The 22,327-nt window shown below is 41.6% G+C and overlaps 1 protein-coding gene across 3 annotated transcripts in view; it reads left to right on the top strand.

Moving 5' to 3' along the window:
• LOC126412804 (la-related protein 1) overlaps nucleotides 1–22,327 on the top strand; it is a 143,260-nt gene that overhangs the window by 71,609 nt on the left and 49,324 nt on the right. For all 3 annotated transcript variants that reach the window (XM_050082585.1, XM_050082584.1, XM_050082586.1), the window contains one exon: nucleotides 17,038–17,168. In XM_050082585.1, the coding sequence (XP_049938542.1) occupies nucleotides 17,038–17,168 (131 nt within the window). The remainder of the gene's footprint in view (nucleotides 1–17,037; nucleotides 17,169–22,327) is intronic.

Below are 22,327 nucleotides of genomic sequence, written 5' to 3'. Positions count from 1 at the left end.
CCCAAGTTTCAGCGTGGGAGAGTCACTAGTCTTTTGTTAGGAGCATTATCTAGAAATTGGATGAATTTGAATTCATTTTAAAGGGTATTCATCAAGGTAGACCATTGAGTTTTTATAATTGTGTAATGTATATGGTATTTACCTTTTGTGTTATTTAGGCCAATACATTTGTGAGCACTGCCTATTATATTCTAAAAAATTGTAACAAACTGAGTTCTTTTGTTGAAGTAAGTTACTTTCTCCTCATAAGAAGCTAGTACCACACCCATGAATTAACAGGTGCAATATCATAATGTTACAGTACACTGCAAGTTTTAAATATGTGCAGTTCTATTAGTGGGATATGGAACAACAGATATTTTTGTATCTTGAAAGACTATCACTGATGTATTTCTAACTGAATATGTTGCTGTTGTTGTTGTTGTTGTTGTGGTCTTCAATCCTGAGATTGGTTTGATGCAGCTATCCATGCTACTCCATCCTGTGCAAGCTTCTTAATCTCCCAGTACCTACTGCAGCCTACAGCCTTCTCTGTCTTCTTAGTGTATTCATCTCTTGGTCTCCCTTTACGATTTTTACCCTCCACGCTGCCCTCCAATGCTAAATTTGTGATCCCTTAATGCCTCAGAACATGTCGTACCAACTGGTCCCTTCTTCTTGTCAAGTTGTGCCACAAACTCCTCTTCTCCCCAATTCTACCCATACCTCGTCATTAGTTACGTGATATACCTATCTAATCTTCAGCATTCTTCTGTAGCACCACATATCGAAGGCTTCTATTATCTTCTTGTCCAAACTATTTATCGTCCATGTTTCACTTCCATACATGGCTACACTCCATACAAACACTTTCAGAAACGACTTCCTGTCACTTAAATCTATACTCGATGTTAACAAATTTCTCTTCTTCAGAAATGCTTTACTTGCCATTGCCAGTGTACATTTTATATCCTCTCTACTTCGACCATCATCAGTTATTTTGTTCCCCAAATAGCAAAACTCCTTTACTACTTTAAGTGTCTCATTTCCTAATCTAATTCCCTCAGCATTACCCGACTTAATTCAACTACATTCCCTTATCCTTGTTTTGCTTTTGTTGATGTTCATCTTATATCCTTGTTTCAAGACACTGTCCATTTCGTTCAACTGCTCTTCCAAGTCCTTTGCTGTCTCTGACAGAATTAAAATGTCATCAGCGAACCTCAAAGTTTTTATTTCCTCTCCATGGATTTTAATTCCTACTCCAATTTTTCTTTTGTTTCCTTTACTGCTTGCTCAATATACAGATTGAGTAACATCAGGGAGAGGCTACAACCCTGTCTCACTCCCTTCCCGACCACTGCTTCCCTTTCCTGCCCCTCGACTCTTGTAATTGCCTTCTGGTTTCTGTACAAATTGTAAATAGCCTTTCGCTCCCTGTATTTTACCCCTGCCACCTTCAGAATTTGAAAGGGAGTATTCCAGTCAACATTGTCAAAAGCTTTCTCTAAGTCTACAAATGCTAGAAACGTAGGTTTGCCTCACATGTTCCAACATTTATACGGAATCTAAAGAATTTGTGTTAGTATTTTGCTGCCGTGGCTTATTAAACTGATAGTTCGGTAATTTTCACATCTGTGAACATCTGCTTTCTTTGAGATTGGAATTATTATATTCTTCTTGAAGTCTGAAGGTATTTCGCCTGTCTCATACATCTTGCTCACTAGATGGTAGAGTTTTGTCAGGGCTGGCTCTCCCAAGGCTATCAGTAGTTCTAATGGGATGTTGTTTACTCCTGGGGCCTTGTTTCGACTCAGTGCTCTGTCAAACTCTTCACGCAGTATCGTATCTCCCATTTCATCTTCATCTACATCCTCTTCCATTTCCATAATACTGTCCTCAAGTACATCACCCTTGTACAGACCTTCTATACACTCCTTTCACCTTTCTGCTTTCTCTTCTTTGCTTAGAACTGGATTTCCATCTGAGCTCTTAATATTCATACAAGTGGTTCTCTTTTCTCCAAAGGGCTCTTTAATTTTCCTGTAGGCAGTATCTATCTTACCCCCTAGTGATATTCGCCTCTACATCCTTGCATTTGTCCTCTAGCCATCCCTGCTTAGCCATTTTGCACTTCCTGTCAATCTCATTTTTGAGTTGTTTGTATTCCTTTTTGCCTGCTTCATTTACTGCAGTTTTATATTTTCTCCTTTCGTCAATTAAATTTGATATTTCGTCTTAATATAATATGTCATAATAATATGGAAAGGATAGATTGCTGCTCACCACATAGAGGTGGTGGTGAGTGGCACACAGGTACAATGAAAAAGACTGCTAGATAAAATTCCGCTATCAGAGTAAGTCCTCATCAGTCCTGGACAAGAAAAGACACACAAGCACAAGTCACACGCATATGGCCACTGTTGTCTCTGAATGTTAAGGCCAGACTGTGTCTGAGAAAAACTGTTATCTCTGTTGGGGTGAGTAGTGGGGGTTCTGAACAGGTGTAGGGTGGGAAGAGATGCAGGTCAGGGGTGGGGAAACATGAATGTGCTGTACGTGGGAGTATGCAGGGACTTTGGGAGTATGGGATAGTGGGCTTCTAGGTGCATCATCAGGAGGCTGTGCTTTTGGGAAAACGTTGAAGGGGGGGGGGGGGGGGTAGAAAAGGTGTAAAGGCCTTCAGGTGAGCTGGAGAGGGAGAGGGGGGGGGGGCTGGATTGGAATCAGGGGAAGGGAATAGGCAGGCAGAGGACAGAAAGAATTCGTATTTCGCAGGCTGTGAAATAGTAGATGAAGCCTAGCACATTGTGTTAGGTTTCATGCTGAGCAGCTTGGTGATCCTGCTCTCTCTTGGCCACAGTCTGGCAGTAGCTGTTCACACAGTAGCCAGCTTGAAATTACTGTATGTTGTCCATGTTGGACTGGGGTTTTTAGAAAATTGGACCGTTTTGACAGTCAAAGTTCAAATAAAACAATTTATCTGTGTCAGTCACTTTTTATTTTTTCCCACGACTAATTTCAATAGTTTATACTCTGATAGTTCTTTGTTTTGGTTTCATTTTGCTACAAGAAGTATAACAGACACTTGTTATTGTTATATGGCACTAAGTTTATTCGTTTGAAATGGCGAGGGAATCACAATCTGTTCCAATAAACAGAACCGTGTAGTTCATCATAGGTGAACATTTTTGATTTGATTTTCCACACTGAAATGTGAACCGTGAATGTTAACATATCAAAGATTGTTGCGAAACAAAGGTATGGTACTTTGCTTCCCACAATTTTGATAGCTAGTACACATTGTGGGTCAGAGATACGTACTGCATTTATGAAATTATTTCTTTCTTTACATCATCTTGTTAAAGGTATTACATTGCACAATATGACAGTAACATGGGTTCGGGAAGTAGGAGGTAGAAACAGATACAGCGCATCATTTAGTATGCATGCAAAGCTCCTAAAGGAGCTCATTGCACAAACAGGAAATTCAATAAATTAGGTAATATAGACTACCACACAATACAAAAACCAGTAAAGATGAATTCTCCAACTTACACTGTGTGATCAAAAGTATCCGGACACCTAGCTGAAAATGACTTCAAAGTTCGTGGCGCCCTCCATTGGTAATGCTGGAATTCAATATGGTGTTGGCCCACACTTAGCCTTGACGACAGCTTCCACTCTTGCAGGCATACGTTCAGTAATGTGCTGGAAGGTTCCTTGGGGAATGGCAGCCCATTATTCATGGAGGGCTGCACTAAGGAGATGTATCGATGTTGGTCAGTGAGGCCTGGAACAATTTGGACATTCCAAAACATCCCAGAGGTGTTCTACAGGACTCTGTGCAGGCCAGTCTATTACAGGGATGTTGTTGTGTAACCACTCCGCCACAGGCCATGCACTATCAACAGGTGCTCAATTGTGTTGAAAGATGCAATTGCCATTCTCAAATTGCTCTTCAAAAGTGGGAAGTAAGAGGGTGTTAAAACATCAATGTAGGTCTGTGCTGTGATAGTGCCACCTAAAAGAACAAGGGGTGCAAGCCCCCTCAATGATAAACACGACCACACTATAACAACACTACTGCCTTCAAATATTATTGTTGGCGTTACACACGCTGGCAGATGATGTTCACCAAGAATTCGTCATACCCACATTCTGCCACTGGATCGTCACACTGTGTACCGTGATTCATCAGTGCACACAACGTTTTTCCACTTTTCAATTGTCCAACATTTGCACTCCTTACACCAAGCGAGGTGTCGTTTGGCATTTACCGGCGTGATTTGTGGCTTGTGAGCAGCCGCTCGACCGTGAAATCCAAGTTTCCTCACCTCCCACCTAACAGTCATAGTACTTGCAGTGGATCCTGATACAGTTTGGAATTCCTGTGTGATGGTCTGGAATGATGTCTGCCTATTACACATTACAACCATCTTTAACTGTCGGCAGTCTCTGTCAGTCAGCTGACGAGATCGGCTGTACACTTTTGTGCTGTATGTGTCCCTTCACATTTCCACTTCACTGTTACATCAGAAACAGTGGACCTAGGGATGTTTAGGAATGTGGAAATCTCACATACAGACATATGACACCCAATCACCTGACCACGTTCGAAGTCCGTGAGTTCCATGGAGCGCCCTAGTCTGCTCTCTCATGATGTCTAATGACTAATGCACCTAATATGAGAAACATATGATTTTGGGGGTATCTGGATACTTTTGATATCACAGTGTAGATTTTTTTTACAAGATAAAATGCAATTAATGCTCAACACGAAAAATGTAGGTCAGACTGGACGGAGCTTTTGAAATAGACTCAAAGAACGACTCAAGTAGACTCAAAGAACACATTAATGCATTTAGATACATCACATCCAATAAATCTGCTATAGCTACACGCTTTCAGGGCACAGGATATTCCTTTGATAACATAGAGGACAATCTTAATGACATTTCACAAAATGAACAAACACCGTAAACTCAGTCCTTTATGAAGAGATGGAAATTTTCATTCACGGCAGAAAACGTGGACAGAACACATGAAATGAAAAAGCTGTTACAGTGGCAATGAGCTGCTTTAAAAGCTTTGTGGGTATATTATGCATGATTACTCTTTCTGCCTTCTATCTAGGGAGTAAGTTAAAACACACTGTAGAGAAACAGTATTTTCATACTAAGTCTGCACACTTACTTTATCTATTATTTTTTTTTATGTTGTAAAAAAGGAAGAATTTCATAATTGCTATTTGTGTCTCTGATCCACAATGTAAATTAGACATGAATGATCTCTGAGACAAAGTACCATATTTTACAATGCTACAACCTTTGGTGTGTTTATATCAGTGGTTTTTGTTTCTGTGTAAAAAATCAAGTCATAAATGTTCATTTATGACAAACTGCAAGGTTCTGTACACTGGAACAGATTGTAAGTAACTCAATCGCCATTTCAGATGCACAATCTTAGTGCCATATGATGATAGCAAGTGCCTGTTAATTTTTTTGTAGCAAAATGAAACCAAAACGATCTACTAGCTGCATGCAGCTGGTACACATGTAACAAGATGTTGCTGTTTTCCATCTGAAGATGAGAGTGTAAACTCTCGAAACACGTTGTGGAAGAAAATAAAAAGTGACTGACACAGACAAATAGTTTTATTTGAACTTTCACAGCTAGTTAGTGGTCATGCGAAAGTAGAACATGAAACAGTTACTGTGGCTAAGTTTTCAGCTCACATAGCTGCTTACACAGGTGGTCCTGTCTTTTGATGGGATGGGAAATGCATGTGACAGGCCCAGTGTATGTTGCAGAGGGAGGATGTGTGGAACAGGTCTTGCATCTGGGTCTATGGTGGTGATATGAGCCATGGGGCAAGGGGTTGTGAGCATAGGTGGACTATGGCTGGACAGTGATATTGTTTAGGATGGATAGGTGGCTGAATGCCACTATGGTAGGAGTGGGCATTATATTCCTAATTTCAGGGCACGACAAGTAGTAGTTGAAACTCCGGAGAGAATGTGATTCAGTTGCTCCACTTGTCCATGTCTCTTTGTCACAAGACTGGTGTTTGTTTGGCTGACAATGGGTATGTGTGTGGGGGTAGTAGCTGACTGGGAGGATGAGGCATGGGAGATCTGTTACTGGACAAAGTGTACGGGGGGGGGGGGGGGGGGGCATTAAGTTAGGTCTATGAAGACTTTGGTGTGACCTTTGGCACACTTGGAGAGGAACTGCTTGTCAATAGTGATGCAACAGTCACAATTGGCTAATTTTTATGTAAGGGACTTGCTGGTGTGGAATGGGTGGATGCTGTGGAAATGGAGATAGGCCTATTCTTGGTTTGATGTGGATGGAGGTACTGACTGATGTAGCCATCTTTGAGATGGGGGTCTACATTGAGGAAAGTGGTTTGTTGGACTGAAGTAGATTGGTGGAAATGAATGGGAAGATGATGTTGATCCTGGGGAATGTGGATAGGATTTCCTCGCCCCCTATCCAGATCATGAATATGTCGACAGTGAATCTGAACCAGGTGAGAGGCTTGGTATTCTGGGGTGAACCGAAAGATTCCCATGGGTGCTCCATTAATAGGTTACAATAGTATAGCTAGTAAGTGCCCAATGCTGTACCAAAATTTTTTTGTAGGGCTGTCAAAGGAGAAGTAATTGTGTTTGAGGATGTATTTGGTTGTAGTGACCACAAGGCAGGTAGTGGTTCAGGAGTTAGTTTGGCATTGGGAAAGGTAGTATTAAATAGCAAGAAGTACGTAGACATGGAAGGTGTACAGGGAGGTGGCATAAGACACCAGATAGTAAAGAAACAGGAACTGTGGGGAGCCCTTAGATGAAACAGTCGGCATCTTACATACAAGAGGGTAGGTTGCGAGTAACAGGTTGAAGGTGTTGGTCCACAAGGGCTTGGCCGCAGCAATTTGTCCTGGGCGGTTGAATTTTCATTATGTAGGAAGCATCCAGATTTCTGCAGAACCTCCACATCTTCTCCCTCATACACTTCAGCTGGTTTTCTTCAGCCCAACAAGCCGCCTTCCTTGATTTCGTATCTGTAGCGACTAGCTGACCCTCTCCAAATATGCCAAGGGTCTCATTGAGGCCACCAATGACCAAAATTACCCTCCACACATTGTCCAGAAATAGATATACCTTGCCTTGTCTCCCCTGTCATCTACCATCCCCCCCACATACCCACTGTCTGGCCAAGTAGGAGCACCCTTCTTATGACTTAGTAACACCGTAACACCCATAAGTGGAGTAACTGAATCAAAATATCAGCCGAGGTTTTGACTATACTCGTCATGCCCTGAAATGAGAATATGACTTACTTCTCAAAAAGTAATTCCCTACACATTATCATTTTCTGTTCCTATTTCACATCTCTTCCCAGCACTTTGCCCCATGGCTCACACCACACAATAGATCCAGATGCTGAAGAGAAGAGATCACTATTGTTAAGCCTCCTGGTAAGTGCCAAAATTGAAAGAAATTTGTAAGTGAGTTTGACAGTTTCAGCAAGAATGTTTTACAGCACAAAATATTGTACTTTTGTAATGAAGGTGAATATCCTACCGCAGTTAAACTATGTTTATACGTGGAAGAAGCAGGCAGTTTCAATGGTAGCAAATCTACCATGTGCAGAATATTAAGGGAAATGGGATTTAAATAGAGAAACGCCAATAATAGAAGAAAACTGCTCTTGGAGAGAAGTGACGACGTAGCAACAAGAGATGTGTTCTTTAGAAAAATGTACGAGATAAAAGAAGCCGAAAACTCTCGTATTTATTATTGTGATGAAACATACGTGAACGGGAGTCATTCAAGACTGACATGCATGAAGGCAAGTGAGGATGTGGGACACACAAAGGTTCATTTGTTCTTGGCTAGCTCAGTTGGTAGAGCACTTGGCTGTGAAAGGCAAAGGTCCCGAGTTCGAGTCTTGGTCCTATACATAGTTTTAATCTGCCAGGAAGTTTCACATCAGCGCACACTCCGCTGCAGAGTGAAAATTTTATTACATAAAATTTCTTTTCTATTTATGCTAATCAGACTGCTTTCTTCACTTTTGAAAAAATAATTATTTGTACATTCCACGCGATATTTTGGTGATTAAATATTCTAATATCTCCTTTGAAAATTTGTGTTGGGCAGTTATCGAAATCTGTCCTTGCTTTCTTCAAGACTAGCACCGACAAACAGCGAGTGGAAACTTGTTTTATATTATGTATGGTAATAACTTTGTACAATAAAAACAATATCAATGACAGTTATAAATTGTTGTAGGTGAGGTGTCTAGAAACAGAAAATATCTTCTTAAATGTGCAACAGACCTTTCTTATATTTTTTGAAGTAAGATTCTTTGAGGTGCATGCTGAAAAGTCACTGTTAAAGTATATCGCTCAGATGTTCGCTAACTCACTTCAAAAAAGGCAGGCTTAATTTTGAATGTGCATGTAATTCGTCTGCAACTCCAAATATATAATTGTTCTACAGGTTGCTAGCCATTGCAAGGTGAACTTTATCTTGGGTTCAAAAGGGAGAGATAAATACTCGAAAATGTACAGTGGTTTCTCCGAATAATCGCACATATTACAAGACATTTTGTGCGTATTATAAAAATTGTTTGAGGATGGTCAAAAGTCACTGCTGGTTCAGGATGTGTCAGTAAATATAACATTTTTTCACTATATTTCTTTTCTCCTTTTTAAACTTGATTTTAGAAGACATCACAAGATGAACATATTTCCTGGGAAAGATAGATAAATGTGCAGCAGTATTTCCCAATTACTCATCGATCAACAGAAACGACAAGCAATGCAAATGTGTGTATTATTGTTGTCACTGCTCATCCTATTACCGTGTATATATAAAAACAAAGATGATGTGACTTACCATACGAAAGCGCTGGCAGGTCGATAGAAACACAGACACACACATACATACACACAAAATTCAAGCTTTCGCAACAAACTGTTGCCTCATCAAGAAAGGGGGAAGGAAAGGGAAAGACGAAAGGAAGTGGGTTTTAAGGGAGAGGGTAAGGAGTCATTCCAATCCCGGGAGCGGAAAGACTTACCTTAGGGGGAAAAAAGGACGGGTATATATATATATGTCTGCTTGTGTGTGGATGAATATGTGTGTGTGTGTGCCAGTGTATACCCGTCCTTTTTTCCTCCTTTCCTCTTTTTTTCCCCCCTAAGGTGAGTCTTTCCGCTCCCGGGATTGGAATGACTCCTTACCCTCTCCCTTAAAACGCACTTCCTTTCGTCTTTCCCTCTCCTTCCCTCTTTCCTGATGAGGCAACAGTTTGTTGCGAAAGCTTGTATTTTGTGTGTATGTTTTTGTGTGTCTATCGACGTGCCAGCGCTTTCCTTTGGTAAGTCACATCATCTTTGTTTTTAGATATATTTTTCCCACCTGGAATGTTTCCCTCTAGCTTTCCTCACAAATGTATAAATCGTTGCACTTGTCAAGTGTCTTGTACGTGTATGTAACATTAATGGGTGCCAGTCAGCAGCCAACTGCTGAATGGAGTTCAGCTAATGCACATTGCTGCATTGCAACCGAAGGCTTCCCCCACCACTACTCTGGCTATACAGAAGCCTCCAGCCACCCATCAAGTTAGATGGTGTGCACTCTAGTCTGTTCTCCACCTATCCCTTCCCTGCTATCATTCCAGTACTGCCCACGCTTTCAATCCTACCAAATCATCTAGTTAGTGCTTTTTCCTTTCGCACTTGGCTCTGTTCCCTTCTTTACCCCTCCCTCCTCTCTCACACCAAGCAGACCCCTCCCGATGGTGAACCTAGAGGCCCACTATTCTCTCTTCCCCTCCATGTTTCTACATGCTTGCTTGGACAGCACTGGCATGGTCTCCTGCATCTCTCCATGCTATACATTTCTTTGTACCCCCATAAAGATTTCTGCTTTGCTTACCTCAGACACAGTTGCAGTAAAGCCTGGTTGTCTGTAGACAACAGTGGCCGTGTGAGTTGTGCATATATGAATAGTGTGTTTGTTTGGGGGGGGGGGGGGTATATGCCTAATGGAGATAGTCTGATTGCTGAATTTTATAAAGAGGTCTCTTTCATTGTGCCTGTCTGCCTCTCAGTGCCTCCTGCATGTTTTGAGGAGCATCCACCCTTTCATATTCTTGTTATTCCATGTAGTATTTTCCAATGTTTGAATATAAGGTATTGAACTTCTGTTAACGTAAGCCTTTTTGGTAAAGCCATTCTGGATAATTAAAGAAAATTGGTAAAAGTTGTGGTTATTCCAGTGTTGCTGTAAAATGTTAAATAATTTTGGGCAGACGTCACTGCAGTGTGTAGCTAAGCTGTTATGTTAACGTATAAGTAAAGGAGGAACACTCAAAATATATGTTGAAATGGTAGCTCCATGTTTTTGTGTGTGTGTGTGTGTGTGTGTGTGTGTGTGTGTGTGTGTGTGTGTGTGAACGCGCGCGCATGAGTGGTGTTCCCCCCCTTAAACAAAGAAAATTTTTTTACTTAAGTTTCCCCAAGATGTTTCCATATTTAAGGAGTTTGTTGGAAGTGGGATGCAATTGTCATGAATAAAAGTTATTACCCATTAAAAAACAATCAATATAAGTTGTGACAAAGGAAAAACAAACATATAATACATTTCACAAAAAAGCGGAGATGCTGAGTTTCGATAGGCACAACAAAAAGATTCACGCAATTATAGCTTTCGGCCATAAAGGCCTTTGTCAGCAGTGCGCGCACACACACACACACACACACACACACACACACACACACACACACACACACACACACACACACACAACTTGCACACACATCTGCAGTCTCAGAGCTGAAACTACACTGCGAGCAGCAGCACCAGTGCATGATGGGAGTGGTGACTGGGTGGGGGTAAGGAGGAGGCTATGGTGAGGACGGGGAGGGATAGTATGGTGGGAGTGGCAGACAGTGAAGTGTTGCAGTTTAGACAGAGGGCAGAAGAGAAGACGTGAAGGGGGGAGGGGGTAACGGAATGGAGAGAAATAAAAAGACTGGGTGTGGCGGTGAAATGACGGCTGTGTAGTGCTGGAATGGGAACAGGGAGGGGGCTGGATGGGCGAGGACAGTGACTAACAAAGATTGAGGCCAGCAGGGTTATGGGAATGTAGGATGTATTGCAGGGAAAGTTCCCACCTGCGCAATTCAGAAAAGCTGGTGTTGGTGGGAAGGATCCATATGGTACAGGCTGTGAAGCTGTCATTGAGATGAAGGATATCACATTTGGCAGCGCATTCAGACACAGGGTGGTCCATTTGTTTTTTGATCACAGTTTGTCGGTGGCCATTCACGTGGACAGACAGCTTATTGGTTGTCATGCCTACATATAATGCAGCACAGTGGTTGCAGCTTAGCTTGTAAATCACATTACTGGTTTCACAGGTAGCCCTGCGTTTGATGGGATAGGTGATGTTAGTGACTGGACTGGAGTAGGTAGTGGTAGGAGGATATATGGGACAGATCTTGCATCTAGGTCTGTTACAGGGGTATGAGCCATGAGGTAAGGGATTGGGAGCAGGGGTTGTGTAAGGATGGACGAGTATATAGTGTAGGTTCAGTGGGTGGCGGAATACCACGGTAGGAGGGGTGGGAAGGATAGTGGACAGGACATTTCTCATTTCAGGGCACGACGAGAGGTAATCGAAACCCTGGCATAGAATGTAATTAAGTTGCTCCAGTCCCAGATGGTACTGAGTTAAGAGGGGAATGCTCCTCTGTGGCCGGACTGTGGGGCGTTGGGAGGTGGTGGGAGACTGGAAAGATAAGGCACGGGAGATTTGTTTTTGTACAATGATGGGAGGATAATTACGGTCAGTGAAGGCTTCAGTGAGACCCTTGGTATAATTTGAAAGGGACTGCTTGTCACTGCAGATGCGACGACCACGGGTGGCTAGGCTGTACGGAAGGGACCTCTTGGTATGGAATAGGTGGCAGCTGTCAAAGTGGAGGTATTGCTGGTTGTTAACAGGTTTGATATGGATGGAGGTACTGATGTAGCCATCTCTGGGGTGAAGGTCATCATCTAGGAAGGTGGCTTGTTGGGTTGAGTAGGACCAGGTGAAGCAAATGGGAGAGAAGTTGTTGAGGTTCTGGAGGAATGTGAATAAGGTGTCCTCACCTTCAATCCAGATAGCAAATATGTCATCAGTGAATCTGAACCAGGTGAGGGGCTTAGGATTCTGGGTTTTTAGGAAGAATTCCTCTAGATGGCCCATGAATAGGTTAGTGTAGGATGGTGCCGTGCGGGTGCCCATAGCTGTACCACAGATTTGTTTGTAGGTAATTCCTTAAAAGGAGAAGTAATTGTGGGTGAGGATGAGAAGTAATTGTGGGTGAGGATGTAGTTAGCCATGGAGACTAGGAAGGAGGTTGTTAGTTTGGAATCCATAGGGCATCTGGAAAGGTAGTGTTCGATAGCAGTAAGGCCATGGGCATTAGGAATGTTACTGTACAGGGAGGTGGCATCAACAGTGATGAGCAGGGCACCATGTGGTAAAGGAACAGGAACTGTGGAGGGTGGGTCAAGAAAATGGTTAGTATCTTTTATATAGGAGCATAGGTTCTGGGTAATAGGTTGAAGGTGTTCATCTACGAGAGCAGAGATTCTCTCAGTGGGGGCACAGTAACTGGCCGCTATGGGGCATCCTGGGTGGTTGGGTTTTTGGACTTGAGAAAGTGTGTAGAAGGTGGGAGTGTGGCGAGAGGTTCTGGGATGGGCCTAAGGATTTGAGTAGTGACTGGAGATCCTGCTGGATTACTGGAATGGGATCATTGTGGCATGGTTTGTAGGTGGAAGTATCTGACAGCTGATGGAGTCCTTCTGCCACATAATCCTTGCGGTTCATAACAACGGTGATGGAGCCTTTCTCAGCAGGCAGGATTGTAAGGTCGGGATCAGTTTTTAGTTGGAGGACTGCAGTTCTTTCTGCGGATGTAAGGTTAGTTTGCATGTTGAGGGATTTGGGGAATGATGCTGAGGCAAGGTTCAAGTACAAGAAATTCTGGAAAGTTAACGGGGGGGAGGGGGGGGGGGGGGGTGAAGGCGGTGTGGGTGGATCACGGTTAGGTAGAGGAGTGAACTGAGTTAGGCAGGGTTCAATATTGGTCGTAGGTTGAGTCTGATTGGTCAGGTTGGTGGCGAAAAAGTGTTTCACTGTAGGGACCGGGAGAAGGACAGGAGGTCTTTAACTAGTCGTGCATGGTTGAATTTGGGAATGGGGCAAAGGGTGAGACCTTTGGAAAGGACTGATATTTCTGTGGGACTAAGGCTTCTGGAGGAAAGGTTCATAACTGTGTTGCAGGTCTGTTTAGGTTCTGGGTTGGGTGGTGGTGGTGTGAGGGAGTTTTGGAGGATGGGGCTAGTGTAGTAGGTCTGTAAGACAGGGTTTGTCAGCTGTGAGGGGGAGTGGGGGAGGTTTGGAGGTTGTTGTAGAAGTGGTGGACAGTGGTACTCCGAGGTGGGAGTAGGAAGTGAGTAGGATGGAGAGCTTTCTGAGGTGTTGTTGTGCATGTTGCTCAAGTTCCTGCAGGGCAAGAGTTTCAGTATGTGTTATGGGTTCCAGGAATTTGGGATTACATAGCAGGAGAACTTTGCAGATGGAGGGAAGGTACTGGAAGGAGGATTGGGCTTGGTTAATATGGTTTTGCAGGACTACGTTGGTGAGGGATAAGGATTGACGGAATCTGAACAGGTGAAGGTCATTGTGGAAGGAGTGGTGGCAACCAGAGATGGGTAATTAAATGGTAATGCCATTATGGGAGATTTCATGAGCCAAGCAAAAACGCAGGAACAGTATGTGGGACTGGGATCTGGCTAGGGACAAGGAAACTCGTCTTTATTGACGCAGATGGAAGGAGCAAAGATCCATGGTGGTGCAAAAAATTACATAACAAAGTAGAAATACGTCCAAAAAATTACGCAAAAATACACCCAAATACGTGAGAAATGTAGGTAAATGATGAAATGGATGCACAAAGGGGGAAAAAGTCCCTCTCAATATATACCAAGGGTCTCGCTGAAGCTTTCACTGACCGTAATTATCCTCCCATTCTTGTACAAAAACAAATCCCCCTTCCTTATCTTTCCAGTCTCCCACCACCTCCCAATGTCCCATAGTCCGGCCACAGAGGAGCATTCCCCTCATAACTCAGTACCATCTGGGACAGGAGCAACTGAATTACATTCCCTACCAGGGTTTCAATTACCTCTCGTCATGCCCTGAAATGAGAAATGTCCTGCCCACTATCCTTCCCACCTCTCCTACCGTGGTATTCCGCCACCCACCGAACCTACACTATATACTCGTCCATCCTTACACAACCCCTGCTCCCAATCCCTTACCTCATGGCTCATACCCCTGTAACAGACCTAGATGCAAGACCTGTCCCATACATCCTCCTACTACCACCTACTCCAGGCCGGTCACTGACATCACCTATCCCATCAAAGGCAGGGCTACCTGTGAAACCAGTCATGTGATTTACAAGCTAAGCTGCAACCACCATGCTGCATTATATGTAGGCATGACAACCAACAAGCTGTCTGTCCGCGTGAATGGCCACCGACAAACTGTGATCAAAAAACAAGTGGACCACCCTGTGTCTGAATGCGCTGCCAAATGTGATATCCTTCATCTCAATGACAGCTTCACAGCCTGTACCATATGGATCCTTCCCACCAACATCAGCTTTTCTGAATTGCGCAGGTGGGAACTTTCCCTGCAATACATCCTACGTTCCCATAACCCTGATCAAGCAACAGTGATGTATACAGTAGTGAATTTTCATGTTCAGTTATGTTGTTAGATAATTACATTGCTAAACAATGCTGTCTTATTTCGAAATAGAGGCTACTAAAAGGAAACAAGTTACGCCAGACCTCAAACAGAAACTCAAAATTAGAGTTACGTTGAACTGAGGTTCTTCGCAGAGCAGTTACTTACTACAAGACTTGAGTAGATAGGGAGATAATCAAAAGTGCACAGGAAAGTTATGATAAGTGATAAGGAAGAGTACGTGAGAGAACTTGAAGAAATCTCTCTCACTCCTGATGTTAAAGCTGTAGACATCTTCCTGGAGTACATTATGCAACAATCAGAAACCTGCTGTTCCAATGTAATGCTAGTAAATCAATTTACTATTAAAGCGTACTACCTTCACCTATCATTGTGACAGCTAAAAATGTGGGCATGTTTCATAGTGAGTGATACTGCTGTATATATGTACCCATTCAAGGACCAAGTTTTCTGTGAAAGTGTATATGTCTGTTGAGTTAATAAAGTACGGGGTGTTCAAAAAGTCTCCGCGCAGTGCCGTATGATTGTTAGCCGCGTGTGCCGTAAACCGCAGTGACTATACTGAAATGAAACTCAGTGAAATAAAAGTTATCAATTTATTGAATATTCATTTTTACTTACAAATTTTCACATTAAATGTTGAAAGTGTCCCCCCTGTTGTTGAATACACAATTCAATTCATCTAATCATGTTTACAAACACAAGCTGTAACATTTATTCTGTAACAGGAGCAGTGAAAGTGAATATTGCAGTTTTCACTTCATCGATGGATTTTGGACGGTTTTTATAGACAGTTGCTTTCGCTGCACCCCAGAAGAAAAAGTCAAGCATTGTTAGGTCAGGCGATTGTCGAGGCCAAAGTCCCTGTGAAATTATGCAATCACCAAAAACACCAGCAAGCAGTGACATTGAAACGTGAGCTGTGTGCGCGGTTGCACCATCTCGTTGAAAATAACTGTTCAGTATTTCACTTAGCACAAGTTCTCCTATAAATGGGCACAGAATATCACTGCGGTATCGTTGTGTGTTATTGTTTCATTGAAAAATATGGGATCCACAATCCGATGTCTAGAAATTGCAATCCAAACTCCTATTTTCACGGAATGAAGTGGTTCCTCATGAATACGCAATGGATTTGCAGCACTCCACATACGAAAATTTTGCGAGTTCATGTACCCGGATAAATGAAACCACACCTCATCAGTGAAAAACATTTCATTAAGAATATCCCTTCCTTTTTGTTGAACGATATTTTTGAACCATTGACAATAATGCAGTCTCTTGTCATGATCAGTATCTTTCAGTTCTTGGACGACTGTCACTTTGTATGGGAAAAGTTTTAGTTTTTTCCTTACAGCTGTGTGGGCCATTTCGACACTAACATCAACTTCCTGGGCAAGTTTTCTTACTGACTTGTTTGGACTCATGGGCATTCTATCGAAAATGTCAAGTAGTTTACTCTGAGACAAAACGCTAGGACAATCACTTCTCGGTGCGTCTGTCACTGGACCCTTACTTCGAAATTTGTTAAACAAATCTCACACAGTACCGCGATGTGGGGAGTGTTGTCTCCGGGAAAACTGAATTAAATGTTTGACAAACTGAAACTGTGTGTTTACCGCTGGCTTTGAACAATTGTTCGACTAAAAACACACATTCTTCAATAGTTAGCATTTTAACACTGACAAAAACTAAACAGATGAGCAAAGGAACTAACTTAAATGTTCACATGACGCTGGCTGAGATAAACGAAACAGTGGAATGTTGGGAGAGTCCACTTGAAGGGAAGTAACCCAGGCAGGCGAGCAACCATACAGCACACGCGGCTAATAATCGTCCGGCACATGCTGCTAATAATCATACAGCACTGCGGAGAGACTTTTTGAACATCCCGTATAATCCCTGTGTGTTTACGGTAAATTTCAGATGCTTAATAATCTGATACTTCCGCTAATCCATATGTGCAAGGAATGGTCAGATTAGCAAGAGTCTAGTGTGTCTTATATTTTTCTGACATAACTAATGTAGCTCAGAGCTTGTTTTGTGCTATATCAACTCATAAAAGAACCGCTAGAGAGAGCCCTTACTCCTTAGCTTCTGGTATGTCATTGTGATGTGATTTACTAGATATTATTTCAGCTGATTTCTGTGAAATTTTGATGGGCATCACTGAATCTTCTACTAATAAATAATGCTTGTGTGTTCTAGGTTAACAATTATGGTATGAATGGTGATGCATCTGGTTTTATGACACCATATATGGGTACATTTTATTATGGAAACAACAGTTACATGCATTTGGATGACATCACCTTGAAGGAGTATATCAGGAAACAAATGTAAGTACATTTTTGGTGGAAGGTAATTACTACTTGCTGTGAACATGGTCAGAATTAAGATTTCCAGGCACTTGATTGTACAAATTGAAAGAAAAAGTTTTGGAACTTTTATCGATCGAAAAATCGAAGGGGATTTCATTGAACACTTTCTAAATACTATACCAGGTGTACTGGTATGAAATGAGCGTTTTGTGTGTGTGTGTGTGTGTGTGTGTGTGTGTGTGTGTAAATGAAACACTAATTTTGAATTGAAAAGTAAAAACATTATATTCAAAGTACTGACCATTGTTTTCTATACATTTTGACTAGCTTTCTGGCAATTTGTGGACACCCTGCCAAAAGAAATGTTTGTCTTCTGAAGCAAACCAATCAGACACCCAATTTTCGACTTCTTTGTAGGAATCAGTGTTCCTCAGCCAGTGTGTGTCCCCATTGATGAAAACAAATGGTAGTCGGAAGGGGCAAAGTCTGGTGAATACGGCGGGGTGGGGTAGCAGCTCCCAGCCAAGTGTTTTGATTGTATCCTGAACCAGTTTTGCTTTGTGTGCAGGTGCATTGTCGTGTAAAAAAATTACTTTGCCATGTCTTCTGACCCATTGTGGTCTTTTTTTCGATCAATGCATAGTTCAAATTGATCATTTGTTGTCTGCAGCAATTAGTTTTCACAGTTTCATCGGGTTTTAGAAGCTCATGATACACCACACCTTTCTGATCCCACCAAACACAGAGCATTGTGTTCTTACCGAATCGATCTGGTTTTGCATCAATGTTGATGGTTGTCCCGGATTAACCTATGATTTTTCTCGTTTAGGATTCTTAAAATAAATCCAGTATTCATCGCCAGTAACAATTTGATGCAAAATTGATTTTCTTTCATGTCTTTGAAGCAAAATTTGACAAATGGTTTTTCGGTTTTCCATCTGTCTTTCATTCAATTCATGTGGCACCCATTTTCCACACTTTTGGATCTTTCCCATAGCTTTCAAATGGTCATAAATTGTTTGTTGTGCAACATTTGGCATTGCTGCCATTTGCTTCTGACTCAAAGTATCATCTTTGTCCAATATTGCTTGCAATTTGGCGTCTTCGAACTTTATTGGTGGTCTTCCACGTTCTTCATTTCTTACATCAAAATCATTATTTCTGAACTGTTGAAATCATCTTTTGCATGTTGCTTCTGATAGAGCATGATTACCATATGCCTCGACAAGCATTCGATGTGACTCTGCACCACTATTTTTCAAACGAAAACAAAAATTTAATGCTTTCCGCAAATCATCACTCTCTGGTACAAAATTCGACGTTGTTAACACGATGAAAACATATGATGTTGTTTGTTCCATGACTTGATGTATGCTAAATATCTTTGACAGATGTCATACCAACCAAACAAAAAAAAAATTAGGGCTCGTTCACAACAAATGTCCCCTATCGACACATTTGTATCGTAATGTTCATTTAATACTAGTACACCTGGTATAATCTTCAGAAATAGATCAGCTTAATCATGTTTACTACTGAAACAGTGCACTTTAAAATTGTGAGATGACTGAACAGAAATTGGTTCAAAAGCACATTTTTTTAAATATTTTATATGTGTAATTCTCTCTTTGCCTGCCTCTGTGTGTGTGTGTGTGTGTGTGTGTGTGTGTGTGTGTGTGTGTGTGTGTGCGCGCGTGTGCGCACACACCCAAAAGTGAGTTCACATTTGTCTGAAATTAGTTCACAGTTGTCTGAAAATTAAACAAAGATTGTATACTTTTCTAACTTGCATTATTCTTTAATTTAAAAGTAAATAACTACTGATGCATGAAGGTAATTTTACAAGGTAGAAATTGAGTACATATTGTGTCACTTGATAACTTTGCGGAAATAGATAGGTCAACAAAATTTGTTTGTATGAAGTTTTTTCCATTCTTGTTATATAAATTTAAAATGAATATGAATTATAAACCTGAGCTACAGTGTTCTACTTGTATGTATGTGTGTGTGTGGTGACTAGTCAGAGCATCCTGTGCTCGAGGGATGAGTTGGCTTTGCTGTGCATGTTGGTTACATTCTGGGATACTGCCATATTGCACCACCCAGTGTACCAGTACCACTTTGTACAGCCTCACCAGTAACTAGAAAAAGCTTATGAAGGAAGATCAACCCATAATAGAATTGATGTGGTGTATCATGTGACCTTCATTTTGTCTAAAATTTAATTAATCATCATCATAACGAAAGTTATCAGAGCAAATGGCTATAAACAAATTACAGTGAATCCCCACTTTTACACTTTTCAAATGTAAAATGTGGAAAATAACGTCGTACGCTGTAAAAGTTACATTTAGGATACCCCCTTGCACTTTATGTATAATACATGCACGTAACAGGCATCAAAAGACTGGTCAGGAACTTCTTCACCATCTGATGAAGGTTTATTATATAATAAAAACTGCTGATGTAACTGGAACTGATAACTGTCTGGGAAGTATGCACGCACTCTCAAACTATCACCCACACTGTTTGTTTGTGTAACATCACAAAATATACATACGTAAATACTGCACTTGACAATGACAATAAATTCTCGAACACGTTTTGCTCAGCATGTATACAATACGTAACCTGCGCTGTGCTTACACTAAAAACGTTTGAGCAATGCAAACTGAATGATGGTGTCAACTAGCACTCCACATGGCCATACACCAAAACACGCTAAATATGGTTTGACAAAGGTGTCACAATGATCACAACAATCACGAGTCTGCATTTGCCCAGTAGAGACAGTTTGGAAATGATTGTGATTAGTCACGATATCTTCATTTGAACAAACCTAGTTACGCCCATTAGCCACCGCGCCATTAGAGCTTGGCAGCGGCAGGAGATACGGTACAACTTGTTAACAACGTTTACTCATTTACCGGTTCCAAGCCGCTGAGTAGAATGCCCTGGCATCAAGAACTTAAACCACTTAATATTTGTACACTACTCGACGGTCAACATCATATTTTCTCCACACACACACACACACACACACACACACACACACACACACACACACCACACACCCCACTGTCTCTGGCCAGAAAAGGCCTTGTGGTGCGCACACACTATCCAAATAATGTTTAGGAGACTTGAACTGTGCCTGTGTGTTTGACCACCTCATCCTCTGTAAGGTGATTAGTAATTTACCCTTCCATAAACCTGCTGTTTGCCTTCATTAGACAATATTGTGTGCAGAACACAAAAATAATGTAATGAAGAACATAACACAACACCCATAGCATAAGCTTTACTCAGACAGGCTGAAAAATGTTGTCACAACTATTTTTCCCATATTTTGAGAAAATAGTAAAGGCACAGATCATTTGTCAGTGTATTGTCTGTGTGCCTGTCACAGAATTAGTGAATTAAAACTTTTCTGCAAATGGATTCACTATGTTACTATCTATCCTCTTCAAGTAACAAACACATCAATTGTACCAAATCTTGCCCATCTTTGCCCATGTATCTGACCATTGACGTGACTTTTCACTACCACTGAAGGACATGCATTTATTTCTGTCAGCAAACCTGTTTTCATGTTGGTGTCACTTCACTTAAGGTGCAATAATTTTACCCCCCCCCCCCCCCCCCCCCCCCCCCTTCTTTGAATGTGACCCTGCTACTCCTATTCTCTCACATCAATTTGGATCTTGTGACTTACATAATCAGGTCCATTTCTTTTTTGATAAGCATCAAACATTACTTTCAAATTGCTCAGGGACAAGTACAGAATTACTGATCAGTACTACCCTTCAGGAGAAATTACATTACTCAGTGTTTGTCCTTTTCATTCTATGCTTTCATATGTTTTATTTTTGCCTTTCAAATGACACATGCTCAAATATGTTTATTATTCTTTTTGTTGTACCTGTCTGCAACTCAGTTAACTCCTCTGTGTAGTGAGTTGCAGTCTTTCCTTGCCATACTGTTGTTATTTTATCCTGGACTTTTCATTCTTATGTACATATATAAAAGTAAATTTGCAATACTAGTTCTAGTGATTTACAGTTCCTTCATCAGGGAGGAGATGGGGATCGACTAGGAAAGATTAAAAAGGCTGGGTCAACGTACATTGTCCGTTGTAAATAAAAATAAATGTATAACCTTTCACCTAACTTTGTATAAGCTGCTTTCGGAAAAATCCAGGAATTTTTTCATCCAGGAGAAAACGGGAAAAACCAGGAAATTTTTTAGAATTCCGGGAATTTTTCATTATTTTTGTTTTCAGTTAAATTTTTGTAATTTTGACTGGTAAGAACCGATACTCTTAACAAAGGATATTACTGTATCCCGCTACTGCAGAATAATACTGCAGCAATAAAACACAAACGAGAGAAAAAATGAAAATAAAACTTAAATTGCAAAGGAAATGCGCCATATACAGCAACAAAACACAGTGCTCATACAAGCGTTTGCCAACAGCAGAATGTGTCAAAGGCGTTAGGAAACTATGCAATGTTCCGTAACAATAAATTGCCTTCGATGAGCGTGACGTTGCAACTGTTTACATTAGATTCGTTTTAGCAGTTACGAGCGGGATCATGTGCATGCGCAGTTGAGTAGTACCTTCTCCCGCTTCTGGCTACAGAAATGTGGCTGTTGGCTGTGTAAGCTGTCTCAGCAAGCAGCTAGATGCTACCGGGAAAAATTTTACTGGAGCACCCAAGCTGCCACATTCTTGCATGTGCAGCAGGCCCAGATCTAGGAGGGGGGTGGGGGGCAAATTCATACTCTTGAGGGGAAAAAAAAACCTTGTTTCACGAAACGACTAGCATCCAGCAGGCCCAGATGTAGGAGGGGGGTGGGGGGCAAATTCATACGCTTGAGGGGGAAAACCTTGTTTCGCGAAGCAACTAGCATCCGGCACACGTTAGTGTATTACTTATTCATATGACTTTGAAATGCATCTCTGTCGGTTTTTGAACATTTTTGAACACCTTCTAAGTTGATTTCTGAATGAATCGTAAGTTGATTTGTAAATGCGTGCATAGTGTACAAGATGTCTCTGTCAGGGGAATCCTTGTCACATGTAGAAACAAACTTTCATACAGACAAAAGGGGCTATACGAGCTGAGCGGAGTAAGGCCGAACGGATGAATGCCAACCACTGTCTGATTGTGTGGTTG

The sequence above is a fragment of the Schistocerca serialis genome, chromosome 7, assembly GCF_023864345.2.
Source record: "Schistocerca serialis cubense isolate TAMUIC-IGC-003099 chromosome 7, iqSchSeri2.2, whole genome shotgun sequence".
Lineage (NCBI taxonomy): Eukaryota > Metazoa > Arthropoda > Insecta > Orthoptera > Acrididae > Schistocerca > Schistocerca serialis.
Note: the sequence above shows the minus strand (reverse complement) of the source record. Positions and strands in the feature narration are given on the sequence as shown.